The sequence below is a fragment of the Glandiceps talaboti genome, chromosome 8 (assembly GCF_964340395.1).
Source record: "Glandiceps talaboti chromosome 8, keGlaTala1.1, whole genome shotgun sequence".
In the NCBI taxonomy this organism is placed as follows: domain Eukaryota; kingdom Metazoa; phylum Hemichordata; class Enteropneusta; family Spengelidae; genus Glandiceps; species Glandiceps talaboti.
In genome coordinates this window covers 19,203,642-19,220,248 of record NC_135556.1, presented here as the reverse complement: position 1 = coordinate 19,220,248, position 16,607 = coordinate 19,203,642, and the positions used below count along the sequence as shown (strand labels likewise).

Below are 16,607 nucleotides of genomic sequence, written 5' to 3'. Positions count from 1 at the left end.
TTTGAGTAAGCAATAACTAAAAAATCTTGATCATTGGAGGAAGTGAGCTTTACACGTTCGCCATTTTTGTTTTTCCCGCAATGACCTCTGCTTCGTCGGGTCATGCGTCACGTGACAATATATATTTGAATAACGCTATTAAGACATTATGAAAAACACTGTCGATGTTTCATGTATAAAATATATTACAGTGTTATTTAGATGCAGAGAATATTTATCTACATAGTTAAAAACAAATTTACTGGTGCATTGAAAAGTCTCGCGAAATCTCGTTTCTACAGGTTCAAGGTCGGTGACCTCAACATGGCACTAGAGAAGTCGCTGCATAGGAGAAACATGGCAGGCCGGTTACCTCCAATGCCCCCAGCCGGTGTTCCTGGCGGAAGAACGTAAGTTTGTATTGTAATATTCGTTCCGAAGTCACTAGATTCACTTGTTATTGCAGCTGTGTTGACAATGTATCTTACAGATTATGCAATGCCATGGTAATGTTTCAGGTCTGTGAAGTTTGATACTGACAATGACATGTACTGTAGAATGTGATGATGGATGATAATCGAATCATGCAGTGTCAGAGAAAGATATTCTTAAAATATATGATCTCATTATAAGTTAGACAATAAATTCACGAGGATTTAATATGTTCCTTGAATCCAAAGCACTAAGGCAATCATGGATGGGAAATTTGAAACAGTAGATTCATTGCTCTTTTGTTTTGGTTTGCTTGTTTTTGTTTTTGTTTTGCTTATGAGATTGAGAAGCATGTATCAAGTGTGTAATTATTAATCAATCAATCAATCAATCAGTCTTCATTGTCTTTCTGTGTACACACTATCAGAGAACTCAGAAGTGTTCCATCATCAACTTCTTTGTTCTCAATATAACAATGAGAGTAAAGTGACTTTTTTTCCCTTCTTAGATCTTCTTTGTTATTTACAATTAAAGCATTCTAATTTTCATTCTTTATGACAATGACAAGTCCTAGAAATGAAGTGCATACTTGTATTTAGCTTCAAGTGATAAACCCTGCCACCTGGAAATTAAGTGTTGAGTGTAAACAAGTAGTCTCCCAGCTACATCAGACTGTGGACAAACCTGTTACAAACAGGGAGAGTAAATAACTAAATTGGATTAATAACACTTGGCATAGCATGTTGGAAGTACAGAGACTTATATTTCATTCCATCATTTGATAAGAACAGTTGTATGGCCACTTTACATGATAGTTCATGTGCCCAAACAAATTTCCAGTTTGGCATTTTCATAAATTTTCATGATTTCACATCACCTAAACTGACTTACAATTTCAGAGAAACATCAAGCTGATCTTGTGCCTTTATGCGGTATCTTTGCTGTGTGCTGATGCATCATTGTAACAATGAATATTTGTGAAGCTTAAGTGCTTATTAGCCTCAGTGTAAAGCATCTCTCATGAATATTAATTTCAAGTAATTGTAGGTGATGAAACATCATGGAATGACTCTCCAGAACCCATAGTTTATTAAAATGTCTTTATTTCCTGGAGTGGTGTTCCCCAGTAACCCAGATAAGATCATTAGAATACTTACCTGATAAGTAATTTATCAAATTTTAGGCATGGACTACGTCGTAGTAGAGACTATACACCAGTAAGCTGGGACCATTACTTTGAGAAAGTTGAGGACGTCAAAGTGGAAGAGGATTCATTTAGAGTGTACGAATGTGGTAGAGAAGGACCTGTACTTTATTTACTACATGGTGGTGGTCACTCTGCATTGTCATGGGCAGTCTTATCAGTAAGTATAAAAATTTTGTCTAGCAATATTAAAATTCTCAGAAGCCAAAATAGAGTTTTACCATCTATGAAAATAACAATCATTCACATGATTCAGTCTATTGGATGGTACTGTGACTTTGGCTCCCCTTGCTATAGTTATATGCCTTATTATAGTTGCATGTGAGAATAAGTCCTCCTTCTTGTTCTATTTTGACTCTTTAGTGTAAAATAAAAGGCTGTTACAGACTGAGAATTTGAATGTCACTATCCTGTGTAACACTGGTGTGAAAGAATATCATAAATGCATACATGGTAAAAATAAATTCTACTAGATGAATAAAATTAACCATTAATTAAGAAATATCAAGCGCACATCTTGCTTGGGATTTAGTTCAAAACATCACCAAATTGTTACAAATTTATCACAATAGTTGTTTCATTTTCATTTTTTCATTTTTTTGTCGACAGAAAGATTTGACTAAGATAGTGAGGTGTCGTATCTTAGCAACTGATTTCCGTGGTCATGGAAACACACAGACTACTGATGATGAAAACCTGTCTGCTGACACCCTATCTAGGTAAGTCACAAATCATAGTTATAATTATCTGTTGGAATTATTTACATTGACATCATGTGTGTGACTTGATAAGGTAAGGGTAACACTATTTATTTTTCTGTTTCTCACAGTCCCTATATATTTTTTGAATCTAAACAAAACATTTAAAGGGGAACACCACAATGAATGACCCCTGAGTGCTTATTCCCTTGAGTGAATCATCTCTCATGAATATTCATAGTCATGACTATATTATTTCTGCTGACTCCCATAATGCAATAGCCCACCGCAAATATACCCAATAAAGGCGTGATGTACACCAATTTCTATTAAAATACTGTCTCTGTTAGTCACATAGAAGTAATGTCTTTGAGGGCCTGCATCTTCTATGTAGACTTGTTTTGGTTTTTTTCCTTAAAGCAACTGACTCAGTTACCCATTATTTTAAATTTAAAAGGATAGTACTATGAGAAACATAAAATGAAAATGGTGACTCCAATGTGAAATGTCATTCAGTATCTCTATATGTAAACATTGTCTATGTGTAGCCAATTCCTATCATAACATAAGCTACATGATGTACTTCTGTCTACATTCCTTCAATGGGCATGGAATTCTATTACCATAGGAAAGATTCCCTTTTGCATTTTTCAGTTAATCAAAATGCAGGTTCTTGATAAAATGGTGTATTTTATTTATTTTATGTCAGATTTGATTAATTGCTGACAACAAAATTATGACATGTCTGTCGAGGCTGAAAGATAAAGTTTGAACAATTAATAATGTTACAGTACACATGGCATTTTTTTGTAATGAATTCTGATACAAAAATGTAATTACATTTATATCATATAAGCCAATGTAAACTATTAAATGGGGGGGGGGGGGGGTTGTTGTTGTTGTTGATGTCTTGCATTCGCTGTAGTTTGACCAATGTTTTGGAACCCTGTTAATCGAGAAAAGGAAATTTTACAGCTCCTACTTTTTGACCATAGTCAGGCTGCAGTCTGAATAATATTTTTTTTTAATTAAGTGAACCAGTTCATTTATATTACACTACACAAGAATTTGCTGAAAAAGTGACAGAAAAATCAATTTAGAAAATTCTAACCCCATTTTGAATATACCGGTAATTATAAATTGAATGTTTCCCCTTCATTCACTGACAACTTTAGAAATAACAGATAATAAGTAGTGAGGTAAGCTTAGAATTTCATTGCAGTGCTGGATGAATTAGTTGTCAGCAAAGTATTTCAGTCATGGTATATATATTTCCAGTGTATGTCTCGAAAGTTGACATGATACATGATATATACAGTGGGCATACTGTGAGTCATCACTCATGTATTTTCCTGCTAAAGGAAATCATTCCCAAGAGTGACTTGGGGGCAATTCAATCCCAGTACGTACATGTATTATGTCAAACTTCCTTCACATATCTGTACTTTGAACTGATTTACTTATTCTGTTTTTCGTTTCCATTTTGTTCTATTTTAGTGATATATCCAAGGTACTCCATGGTTTCTATGGTGATGATGTTCCGCCAGTTATTTTAGTAGGACATAGGTATAGTTATGTTTTCTTATTTGACTAAAATTTCATTTAAATTTGTATGATATAAATGTGTAATTTATTCATAGCAGTGAGTTGTTCAGATTATTTCCAGCTAACTTTTTTTTTCAAAACTGCAGTCATTTAATTATATAATGGCTATACATTTTAGGGTTGTAATTTTATAACGTCACAACTTCTACAAACTCTTGAATACCTTTTTAAGTTATTGTTAAATACTTTCAATCATAATAATATAACAAGTACCGTATAATTGCACATCAATTGTGTGGAATATATTGGTTGTATTTTCACTGATTTTGTACAATTGATATGTTAACGTGAATTCATTTTCAATCTGGTGTATATCTGATTGTTGATGTGTAAATAGCTTATTGAAATGAGTCTTGACGTTTCTAAATGAGGTAGCATTGAATCTTTGTTTTCTCTTATCTTTTAAAGTATGTGATGTGAATTAGTAGAGTGAATGTATGTTGAATGTTTTCACTTACAATATCCGGCTGAACAATCATAACATAGAAACATTAAAGCTGCTAGCTATAACTATAAGCTTTTTTGATCAGACAACCAACAATATAGTGACTGAAAATTGTTGAAATACATGTGTACCAATATTTATACATTGTTCGTGTAAATTAGGGGTCAAGTGTATCCATAAGTATTACAGTAACAGGTTAAAATTGACATTGCATTGGGGCATTGAATTTTGGGTGCGGACCAAAAATTCAATTTGATTGAATTTATTACACCATATTACGTGTATAGCTACACAAATGCACTTATTTACCCATAAGTAATTCAATAATCATTAATGTTGAGGGTATACAATATTACGAGTAAGTTAGTAAGTCATGAAATCTAGCTTAACTTTCAAAAAATGTAGTTGCAGCTAGTGGAGCTTTAAAAGAAGTTAAGTAACACAAGAAGGTAAATGTAAATAAATTGTTAATTGGGTCAACAGTATTATAATTATTAGTCGTTGACTGGAATGAATTTCCTCAGGGAATTGTTCTCAGTCCGACGATTTGTCAAATAGATGCCCAGCAGTTCTAATTCCACTGCATTACTTTTGTTCTCCCCACATGTAGCATGGGAGGTGCTATTGCTGTCCACACAGCTAATAAGGACTTAATACCATCATTAATTGGTATGGTAGTAATTGATGTGGTGGAAGGTACGTCACTTTTTTTTCATTTTCACAGTATTTAAGATATGATTAGTGTCATACAAATATATTGTCATTTATAATATTCATTTAATATGCAGAAGACAAGTGCAAAAACAACTTGAATCATAGACTCTACACATGTAGGGACCATGCTTGAATCTCCAAATAGTTTCACATCTCAGAAGGCTTTTCATCATATTGTGACGTGTGATTCAAATAAATTCAGCAGTAGTATTTATTTCATTTCACTGAGCAAGCAGATATACTACATACTCTAAATTCTGCCACATTATATGTAATTATCTGGTAACTCAATGATATGCTATTACATGTTATCAGTATAATACAACAGTTGTGCCACATTGTCAGCTGTCAGCTATCACGCCAAGGGGCATGTCAATGTGCGAGGGAGCCGCAACACAGGGTACTTTACAGACTCATACAGTGGTATCTAATGTTGTTATAGTATATGTGAAAGGTGTTGGCTGATGTATGAGGGCGCTCTGACATGGTGTATCTTACTGACTAAATAATGCGATGCAATGTTCATTTAATGTATGTAAAAAGTGTTGGCCGTTGTATGAGGGCGCCTTGACATGGCATATCGTACTGACTGTTTATATGCTATGTAATGTTCATTGTTTGTGAAGGGGGTTGGCCGATGTATGAGGGCGCCCTGACATAGCATTTTGTACTGACTGTTTATATGCTATGCAATGTTCTGTTTTGACTTGTACAGGTACAGCATTAGAATCCCTTCATAGTATGCAGAACTTTCTCAGTAGTAGGCCTCATCAGTTTAAGAGTCTAGAAAATGCCATTGAATGGAGGTAGGCCAAAACTTTTTATATTTAAATAAAGACACATCACTTTTCATGCAGTCTTCAGTGATTGGCTTTGATCATGTCATGTGGTATGGAATAGTGACCCATAGTCAATTTGCATAATCAGACATTATTAGTATTGTATTTTCCATAGGGCGCAGTAGTCATCTAGCACGGGAGTCTTTTCGGTGATTTGCTTTAACAATGAAAAGAATATGTGCCTGAGAATATGATGTGTTGTAAAACACTTATTGCCTGGCCTTATTCAGGCACTAGTACTACTAGTAGATGTCATATTACCCATCACGCTGGTGTGTAGCTACTACTAGTATTTCCCTAGGGTAATAGACATCTACTAGTGCCCTCATAACCAGGCTATAAGTGTAGAAGAAGACACATCATTTCTGTGTTGTAGTTCTTGCCTATATTAAGGTGATACAGAACAAAGAATAAACACCTATATGTCATGTGTGTGTTGATGTAACTTTGTACCAAGTGGTGGCCATACTTGTTGTCAAAGTCCAACATTTGTACTATTTCTCTGGAACCAAAGGACACAGACAATTAAGTGCTAAATGCATTTCCTCCATTAGCCACCCCAAAATAAAGTAATTTAGGGAAACTGCATCTTCTCTGAAGATTTGTTATTTATTTGTGAATATATGTCTTCTTCCTTTCAGTATGAAAAGTGGACAGATAAGAAATCTTGAGTCAGCCAAAGTATCAATGATTGGACAATTAAGAAGGTAATGAGAAATTGCTTACATCAAGTGAAATGACAGTAGCATAGATTTATTGATCATCTACAAATTATACTCACTAGCCAAATTGTTGAGAATGGAACTCAGATGATTATGAATATTCTGTACATGCACTACAAAAGAGACATTTTTCATAGTTTTAAGAGATGGGGAAAACGCATCACCAAGCTTGTTTCATTGTCTTTTTATATAGTTACACAGACAAATGTCTACACTGCTGTTACATACCTGGTAAACGTGCAGTTACAACACTATAACAGCTATGTAAGTTGTCTGTTGGGTCAGCCCTTTAACATCAATGCTCCATAGTTGACACACTGATAGTAATGTTACATTGCTGTAACAGTGTTGTAGGAACAGACCAGTTACATGGCAGTGGTTACCACACTGTGACGTTGATGCTGAGAGCACTGTTACAGCTATGTTACATACCTGCTTTATTTTAGTGGTTTTCTAGACTTAATTAGGTTGATTTGAGTCCTCTAATTTTGTTTCCAATTAGTAAAATGGGTTTTCTTCCCTTTGTCTTACCCAAATTCTATTGACGGAAACAAATATTGAGACTCTTTCATTTTACCCATTGACAGGATAGATTCCAATGAAACGCCATCACTAGAGGAAGTGCAATCCAGTGATGGCCATCGTCTAGAAGCAGCTGGTAATGCTATACTAGAAGAAGAAGATGAAGAAGGAGAACAGAGTACTGATAAGACTACTGAAAATAAACAAGAAGAGAAACAACAAGAAAAACAACAAAATAAAAAACATAAACCAACAGAGGTAAACACTAGACTTTATTCATTTATCTGCAATGTACTTTGCACTACTAATCTTTTGTACATCCCATAATATGACAGAACCTTACTGCCTCACAATGGATGGTAGAGTGTGTACAGAAGTTATTTTGCAAGTGATGCAGTGTATTGCTTATGCTATGATGCAGCAGAATACTACATATCACAAGCAAGAAAAATTTCTGTATACCAAGCCAACCATTATTAGGCCATATAGGGGTTATGTTATTAATATGTATGTACCCCCAAATGTAAATATATCGTACTCAGAGAAAGGAGGAATGTCATTGCATAATGATTTAGCTGGTAACCTCTTGACCCCCGCAGCCTATGATTGGTTGATGGTGTGTCAGTATTGTTATGCAAATTACCCTTTTATGAGTCAGTAAGCTTAGTTTAAAATTCTTATATGGATACAGAGTATTTTACCAGGGGCAAGTGTAAAATATTGTCCCATTGCACTTCATGATACAAATTGGGGTTAAGCTAGAAAGTCTAACTCCCTTGCTTGAATAAAAATGTGTATCTGTTATAAATCAGTCCACTCTTTTACACATTTTTGCAAGTGTTGAATTTGCCCCTAAATGTTCTTTAGTTTTTGTGATTTACCCCAAGTATTGCTATATAAGCAGACTTCACATATCGAATCTCATACTGAAAGGGAGTAATAAGTGACCATTCACATAATCAGCAAGAGATGACATATATGTACACAATACAAAGCCAGGTATTTCAACACTGACTGAATCATTGTCAATTCTGTAGGAATCATCAACGATGTATACATGGAGGATAAATTTAGCAAAAACAGAAAAGCATTGGCTAGGTAAGTAAACTTTCTTCAATTTATGAATATACCTGTCATTGATTTTTACTGAGCTATGAGGATAGAGGCGGTATATAATTGTTATCAGTTGAAAGGGTGATATGAAGACTGAGATGCTAATATCTGTAACCTGCTTCAGTTCTATGGATATCTCAGACTATGTTTAATATTTAACTGAGCCATCTATTGTTGGTTGGAGATGATGTGAAATAAATCAAAGCATAGACATTTCAGCCTTCCGCCTAGGCTACATTATAGTCACAGTTTGCACTGTAATGCCCTTTGCTACATTCATGAGTGTGTATTTACTTTGGGATCTCTGTATTCCACCTAAAATTAGTTGCAACCAATCAGATTCATGTGTGTAGCAGATAGTATCAGAACACCACCAATGACTGCATAGGACTAGATATGAGTTAACCCCATACAAGAATGTAGGAAAGTACTACTAATATAATTCCATGTATATTTTATCAGGTTGGTTCCAGGGTTTGTCTTCACTATTTCTCTCATGTAACGTACCAAAGATGCTTCTATTAGCAGGTAAGTCATTGGTATGCTAACTCATAAAGTAAAGTATTAATAATCTGAACTTTCATTATCTTGAATTGTTCAGTCATTTCAACCAGCTGAGTGTCCCTCAAATTTTATTGTCCTGTTGTCACAGTGAACTCTGTGTTTTTTTGGTCATCTAATTTTATATGTTTGAAAATTGTTGCTTGAATTCAAAAGTGAAATCATAATGTGTACATTTGAGTATCAAATTGCTTTTCATTTTATATCTAAAATGCAAAATAATATATACATTCCCACAACACACAAATATACATGCATGCATGCACACACATACATATGCACACATTCAAATGCATGCGCGCATGCGCACACACACACACACACACACACACACATATGCACACATCCATCCATGTCTAGTAATGGCTCATTTCTGTGCAAGTGATCTTATGGCCTAAGCCAATCATTTTATTTCTAGGTGTGGACAGGTTAGATAAAGAATTGACTATTGGTCAAATGCAGGGGAAATTTCAGATGCAAGTATTACCACAATGTGGCCATGCTGTGCATGAAGATGCACCAGATAAGGTAAATCACTTTATCCATATGTGTAACCATAGACCCTGCACCTCCACTTGGTGGAGGGTCTATGGTGTAACTCACATGCAAAGGTTTTTTCACTAAAAACACCCAAAATACACCAGTAAACTGCAGCATATCAGCTTATAAGACAATTATGCCAAAAGGTTGCAAACAATTACTAGTAATTACCCATGGTGATTCACCACCTGTTAACAACAGGAGGGTCAGGGTGCTGGCAAACATCATCACCTTCCACTTAGGTGGGAAACAAATTGGTTGCTTTCTGTGTTCAATTAGTACAAACAAGTAACTACTGTGGTTCTATTTTGATTATTGTTTTGTATAAACAGGTAGCAGAAGCCCTAGCAGCTTACATGGTGAGACATAAGTTTGCTGAACCAACTGCCAATTTCAGAAGGTTTGTACCAGGCCTTGCCTTACCTGTCATAGAAAAATTAATATAATAACGAATATAATATAAACACTACTCTTTAATTTATGTAATGTCATTTTACATGTGCACACACACTTTATAAGAGTATTTCTAAGAATTAGAGAAAAGATTATCATTCATGACAGAAAGAATGTCATGATTTCCTACAAATATTTTGACTATTTCAAATTTGGACAAAAATGTCCTAGAAATCATTTTGTTACAATTTTTATATCAATTTGCAATCTTTGAAATTTTGATTTTTTGTAAAACTATTAACTGAAATGTGTTTATTTAGAGGTTAATACATTTTATAAGCCATTTTTAGGGAAATACATACAGTAACGTTATTTGTAGCTTACATTTGTCACGTTTCAAGGGAATGAAAATTAATTTTGAAAATACCTTTATTTCCTGAAGTGGACTTCCCCAGTAACCATGGGTATTTTTATGCTGTTTGAGGCCTAGATGAATGCCATTAAAGTTGCTAAAGTATTGTAATATGCTATAAATAGATCAGAATAAGAATATGTGATGTACTTCAAAAAATCACATGAATGCCATCAAGTTAAACTGCCAAACTATTTTCTCTTAGATTATGTAAGAAATATTTACATTTTTATATTAATTTTATTTACTTGAAATTATAAATGAATCATTTTTTTATTCACATTCCCACTAACAAAGTCCCTATGGTACCTTCAGTTTCAATAAATTAGGTTTGCACTTTGTTATCGGTAGTGATGAAAAAATGAAACTTTTTTATTGAGATTCAAAATATGTGTAATGCATGTTTGTGTTAACCTTCTTTCAATTCTTCAAGACAAGTTATCACATTCATGCCATTTGCAAGACAATTGTGTCTGTGATATTCAAAAATAGGTACATATATATTGGGCGGGCAGGTTTGTGAGGGGCTATGCAGTACAATTTATGCAGAAAATGAAGTAATTACAAATTATATTACTCACATTTTTAGACCTAGTCAAACTCAAACTCACTCTCCTTGTTGATTCTGATCATGTGGTGACGCCATTGACGTCATCTGACACAGTGGGTAGATTTAAGCTCCAGTAAGAATTTGCAGCTGGTTTTCTAGCTGATGCTTTAAAGTTATCTATGGAAAACATAAGGCTAAGACTCTGTGGAACGATGTTAGTTGAAATCAGCCATCGTAAAGGATCTAGGCTAGTGCGAACTCTAGGTAAACTATTGATTCAAAGTGGGATATCCTTTAAAGTAACTTCTATGACAAATATTCACTGAATAAAACTAACACAGCCTGTTTATATATTTTGTTACAGACCAATGCCAGCATGCTAGCATATATAAATTAACAGCATGAAGAATTCATACTGAATAAAACGAGTCATTTCAGTACATTGTATCTACGGTACTTGGACCAGATACAGAGGATCGTGTGACTGTCACAGAATGGAAATTTCCATAGAGCATGAACACCAGCACACTCGATTCATATGATCAACGTCATTCGGCACTTCATGACCATTTGTGGAATGAACAACACTACATGTCGTTACCATGTCATTGCACCTTGATTTGTTAAAGAGTTACAGGATGTTAATGAATGTGAATGGATGCCACAACCCTCTTGTATTTGCATGTATAGTGTTTGAAAGTGGAGATGTGTCTGATCGAGATAGAATCTATGATCATATCCAGTATGTACATGTATTAAATGAATGGTAAATTTGACTGTAAAGTTTGGTACACTTGTGACATAACATAAGGTTAACATGCTGTTTTCAGCATGTTTTGTTAAATAACCCTGATGGGCATGCCATATAAATTTAATCATATCCTAAAGTCATGTATACCTTTTTTTGTTTATGCACACAAGTCCAAAGTGATCAGTGGACAGCTGATTCTCTGGTATGCATTGATTGATTTCATTTAAATGTTGCACAAAGATCATTGCTACTAGTACATTGTAAATGTATGTACAGAATTTATTACAAGTGTTTGATAATAATAATTATGCATGTGACCTATAGCCAAATTACATTGCTAGAATTTCCTTGAAATCCATTTTTTAAGAAAAATCATTTGTGAAAGAATTAAAAGCTGCATCTGAAATACTTTTTGAAACTATTTAGTTAGGTAATGACTTGCTCATATTATCGTACACCCTGAACCTGTGGGTAAATATATTTGTGTAGCTGTATACATAACATAATACTGCAATAAATCCAATCAAACTGATTTTTGGGTCTGCACTCAAATAGGCCATTCCAGACTGCAAACAGGAAATTGAGAATATAGCGCCCTCACTCAAATTGGTGGTATCATCACCTCATAGTACTGTTTCTGAAGAGCTTTGTCCCTTGGTATTCTGTAGAAGTGTAAACCACTGCCAATCGGGGATGTTTTTCATATTGTTCAGACATCGAGGAGAGCAGCAGTGCTCTATGATTAACTGAGTAACCCATACCATGTATACCCCCAAGGTACACACAGACAGGAGTAGAGCACCACCGTGGCAAATTTTTGAAAGGTCTATTTGAGTGACCCTGTGCAATCATAATGTCAACCTGTTCCTGTACTATTGATAGATAAAATAGACCTCTAATTGACAGGTACAATGTCTAAGTATTGGTACTTTAATGATTTTGTAATGAATAATTGCTGGTTGTCTCATCGAAAAAAAATATACTCCAGTTATAGCTAGTGCACCTTTAATGTAATGAGTGTCAAAAACTTGGATGAAAAACTTGCCTTTTTTGTAGTTCATTATTTTACATACTACAGAAGTAACAGACATTTATATCTTTTTGTGGTGTACGTTGTTTATCTTACGGTATATTGTTACTTGCACACCCAGACTGTTCTCAGCTTTAAGTGTGATCTATGTATTTTTTTACTTTTCAGGAATAATGGTCATTTTATCTTTGTTATATCATGGATATATTAGGAGAGATCTAATACATCCATGGTTATGTACACATACTTCAAGTTATGAATATCTTGGTGCCATGATGGTTGCCATTTTGTAGTTGCTTGTTTTGTCCTTTTTTATGAGCTGTAAGTCTCCTGTCAGTATAGATTTTGTTCACTATTCATGGGAAATTATTTATATTACACATTGATTATCCAATGTTTTTTTGATAGTGATTTTTAAAGTACATTTTGTATGTAAAATGTTTGTTTACCTGTGGAAACCTGTTCAAGTTGTATGAGCTGTCTTCATCGCTTACCTGTGTTCCTGATTCTGAGCAAAACATGTTATGGTGACAATGACATGGGCATATATGAAATTCAGATATACATTTGAATGCAGACTGATCAAAGTATGGGTAACTTTTGTCATGATGATATACATATACAAGTAAAAATATGTCTTTCGTGAAAATTTCCAGGTCTACAGCATGCAGTTCGTAACATCTTCCTTAGAGTAGTATTTCAATTATGAACACATGTCAAAAATGTAATGGACTAGAAATGGTATTACATGTTATGTTATAGTATAAACCGTACACCATAGACCCTCTGGAGTTTGCAGTGCTGTCTTGGCATCAATAGCGAACAGCAAGTTTCTGAAGTATGGCTATTAAATGTCTATTTATGTGTATTTCTGTTTTCATCTGTCCAAAAAGCTTTGTTTATTTTTCAATATTTTAGAATTACTGCGAGAAATATAGGTCTGTCAGGACTTAAATATACATATACTGTATTTATCGTGTATTTCAGATCCTGCTGATCATGTAATAGAGTCAACCTAGCCTGTCCTTTGAAAAAATATTGAATTTGAAAATTAAAAAGTTTGTAGCAAACTCAAAATGTATTCTTTGAAATATATACTAATGTACGTCTTAGCATTAAGCATAGACCCTACTTTTCGTGTATGCTTTATGCATAGATCATACACGTGTAGGGTCTATCAACATTTTGTAGGACACTAAGCCTTAGTGTCCTAACAAGATGGGGATTGCGGTTTGTAAGAGAAAAATGGCAAGGTTTGTTGAAAATCGGAGAAATCATAGAACTTTACTCTACGTCTATACACAACTCGGCCGTTGGGAAAACCATAAGAGGTAGTAGCTCACCTAAAAGCTCAACGTAGACCGTGAAGGAAACTATGATGGATGCAAACATGAATGGTTTCGGTAGTTCTCTTCTTGGAGAATGTGGTGGCCCTGAAAAGGGCCGATTGGTTTGTGTATGCTATAAAGACATACAATTTTAGGCACGCTCGCCACGGATACGGCGGGCAAGTTGGATATCCTTGGGCATGATGGTGACACGCTTGGCGTGGATAGCGCACAAGTTGGTATCTTCGAAGAGACCAACAAGGTATGATTCACTGGCTTCTTGGAGTGCCATGACTGCTGAGCTCTGGAAGCGGAGATCAGTCTTGAAATCTTGAGCGATTTCACGGACTAACCGCTGGAAGGGAAGTTTACGGATGAGAAGCTCCGTGCTCTTCTGATAACGACGGATCTCACGGAGAGCAACGGTACCGGGTCTGTAACGATGTGGTTTCTTGACACCGCCAGTTGCTGGAGCACTCTTACGAGCAGCCTTGGTAGCAAGTTGTTTTCGTGGAGCCTTTCCACCGGTAGATTTACGAGCAGTCTGCTTGGTACGAGCCATCTTCAGTTGATTACAAATGAATTGCAATAATGATATGTCTTCCCTCAAAAAAGTTGACTCTTTTATACACCAGTGTTACGTCACTAGTTCTATTTCATTGGTCAAAACTTGACAAAGCAACAATAGTTGATTGGTTAATTTTCTCTCCATAATTTACTATTCCTGTTTGGAGAACAATTTTAAACAACAAAGGTCGCATATGGTTGGCCAATTAATGCATACTAATGATTCCCTCATGATCCTACTTTTACTGGTGTCAAAAATTATCAACAAACGCCACTTGGGAAAAACTAGTATGACAGCGATTATTTTTTGCAGTGTCTGTAATCACAGACAAGGAAGAAAGTGCTGTAATGCAATACGTGTATATGTCCCTTTTCGTGTACAAACATTCTGTCAACCCAAACCTGTCTGTGGTTTGTCTTGCCAGTGACCAATTCCAATAAAATATGTAACTACTACTTCCAAATTTCCTCGCCATAAACACTGAAGCTTGGAGAAACAATCCATGGATGTAGGCTATATCATTCGTTTGTTTATGGAGGTAGACACATATCCTTCCTATCTCCATGGTTTATTCGAGATTGAACGAAGTCTGCTTATAAATTTCATTCCTTGCAATTGATGCAAATATTTTCAATTCGATCCCATTGTCACATTTTATGTCCTTTAAAGCACAGACAAGTAACGAAATACGTGTTTTATTTTGTGTAATAGCTACTGAGTCTGTATACATACACTTTGTTAGAAATTAATTAGTTTATGTTGTACTTTTAATTGGAGTATATTCTGTAATTAATAGTCTTGACTTCACATTTCGAAGTGTAACTTCTTTGCAATGGGCCGGAGGCCTTGAAACGCAAATAAACTACCTAATGACACATTCTAACTTGTCTGTGCTACTCGATACATGTTTCATCTTGCTTCCGTGTTTGTAACCCCCCCCCCCCTCTTTTGCTTGTTGCATTCTTTTGTTTCATGTTCTTAGACCCTCAGTAGGTATGTATGGCATTATTTTTGTTTCGTGTTCATAGACGCTCATTAGGTATGTATGACATCATTGTAATTATTCGTGGACGCTCATTACCTATGCAAGACTTATTGTATCAATTGTTACATGGAAGTATCACCCATGATTATTATTAGCACCGACGTTTACATGTGGTACCCTCTGATCTCCGCACCTAGCTGGAAGATCATGTAACTACTAACTTTTGATGTGACGCGAGGTCACAGTGAACTCTCAGCTGTCATGTAATAATATTTAGAACAATCTTTGCATTTCGCGAATAGTATTCTTCTGAGATGACAACATTAACCCACTTTAATGCAGGAAGAAATTTTATATGTAAGAGAAAGTGCACAAATGAGCCCAGTGTATGTTCATGGAAGTGGGTTATACTTCCATGGTATGTTGGACGTCGACTTTGATAATAGAGATATATAAGGGGAGATCTCCCCTCATATCTCTATGAACTAATACATCCATGCACAGACTACCAACAATGTTATCCCGCACAACTTCAGACCTTGGTGGTCTGAGGCACAAGTGTTGATTGTCTAAGAATAAAATCAAAGTTCAAGTTCTACCTCAAAATATTTCGTCTCATGCTGCTTACGGTTCGACTGGAATCATCATTCAACACCAACGTGCGTTACTCTAATAAAAAGTGTACAATTACCGTTTCTGTGGTATATATAAAATGTTTTGTATAGCTCTGATGCAAACCATCTCAATCAAATATGTAGAAAATAAGTCATAATATCAATATACGGTTAAAATTTTTATTCATATTTTTGCACCATCAAAGACTTGAATATCATTGTCACCATAGTTCACCACAATCAGCTCACCATTTCGTGTTAAGTTTAATCCGAAAGGTTGCTGTATATCATCAGCCTCACTCAATAGTACTCGTATAAATCTACCATCCGAGTCAAAAAGCTGTACTCGGTCATTTTTTGCATCTGCTACTATGATGTCGCCTTTCTCAGTTGTACACAGTCCTCTGGGATAGCTGAACTCGCCCTCCTTGGTTCCCTCACATCCGAACGTTTTCAGAAAGTTACCCCAATAATCGAATATTTGTACGCGGTGCAGGTAGATGTCGGATATTATGATTCTACCCTTGCTGGCTGTTACTTGTACAGGCATTTTAAACTGTCCGTTGTCTTCTCCGCATGACCCAAACTGATAAGTGAGATCG

The 16,607-nt window shown here is 35.3% G+C and overlaps 2 protein-coding genes across 2 annotated transcripts; one reads left to right on the top strand and one right to left on the bottom strand.

Annotated features, from left to right (window-relative positions):
• Window positions 1–303: 303 nt before the first annotated feature.
• Window positions 304–13,590, top strand: LOC144439527 (protein phosphatase methylesterase 1-like). The gene is made up of 13 exons (XM_078128826.1): window positions 304–389; window positions 1,595–1,775; window positions 2,225–2,334; window positions 3,811–3,879; window positions 4,974–5,059; window positions 5,793–5,883; window positions 6,558–6,623; window positions 7,226–7,418; window positions 8,198–8,258; window positions 8,736–8,801; window positions 9,253–9,362; window positions 9,707–9,774; window positions 11,094–13,590. The coding sequence occupies exons 1-13, from the start codon at window positions 304–306 to the stop codon at window positions 11,110–11,112; spliced, it is 1,206 nt and encodes a 401-aa protein (XP_077984952.1). The 3' UTR covers window positions 11,113–13,590.
• A 399-nt stretch (window positions 13,591–13,989) lies between these two features.
• On the bottom strand, window positions 13,990–14,400 carry LOC144439526 (histone H3-like). Its single transcript, XM_078128825.1, has one exon. The coding sequence runs from the start codon at window positions 14,398–14,400 to the stop codon at window positions 13,990–13,992; it is 411 nt and encodes a 136-aa protein (XP_077984951.1).
• Window positions 14,401–16,607: the final 2,207 nt, after the last annotated feature.

Coding starts and splice junctions, on each gene's coding strand:
- LOC144439527 (XM_078128826.1), top strand. CDS start 304: ATGGCACTAGAGAAGTCGCTGCATAGGAGAAACATGGCAGGCCGGTTA. Junction 390..1,594: donor GGTGTTCCTGGCGGAAGAAC/GTAAGTTTGTAT, acceptor ATCAAATTTTAG/GCATGGACTACGTCGTAGTA. Junction 3,880..4,973: donor GTTATTTTAGTAGGACATAG/GTATAGTTATGT, acceptor CCCCACATGTAG/CATGGGAGGTGCTATTGCTG.
- LOC144439526 (XM_078128825.1), bottom strand. CDS start 14,400: ATGGCTCGTACCAAGCAGACTGCTCGTAAATCTACCGGTGGAAAGGCT.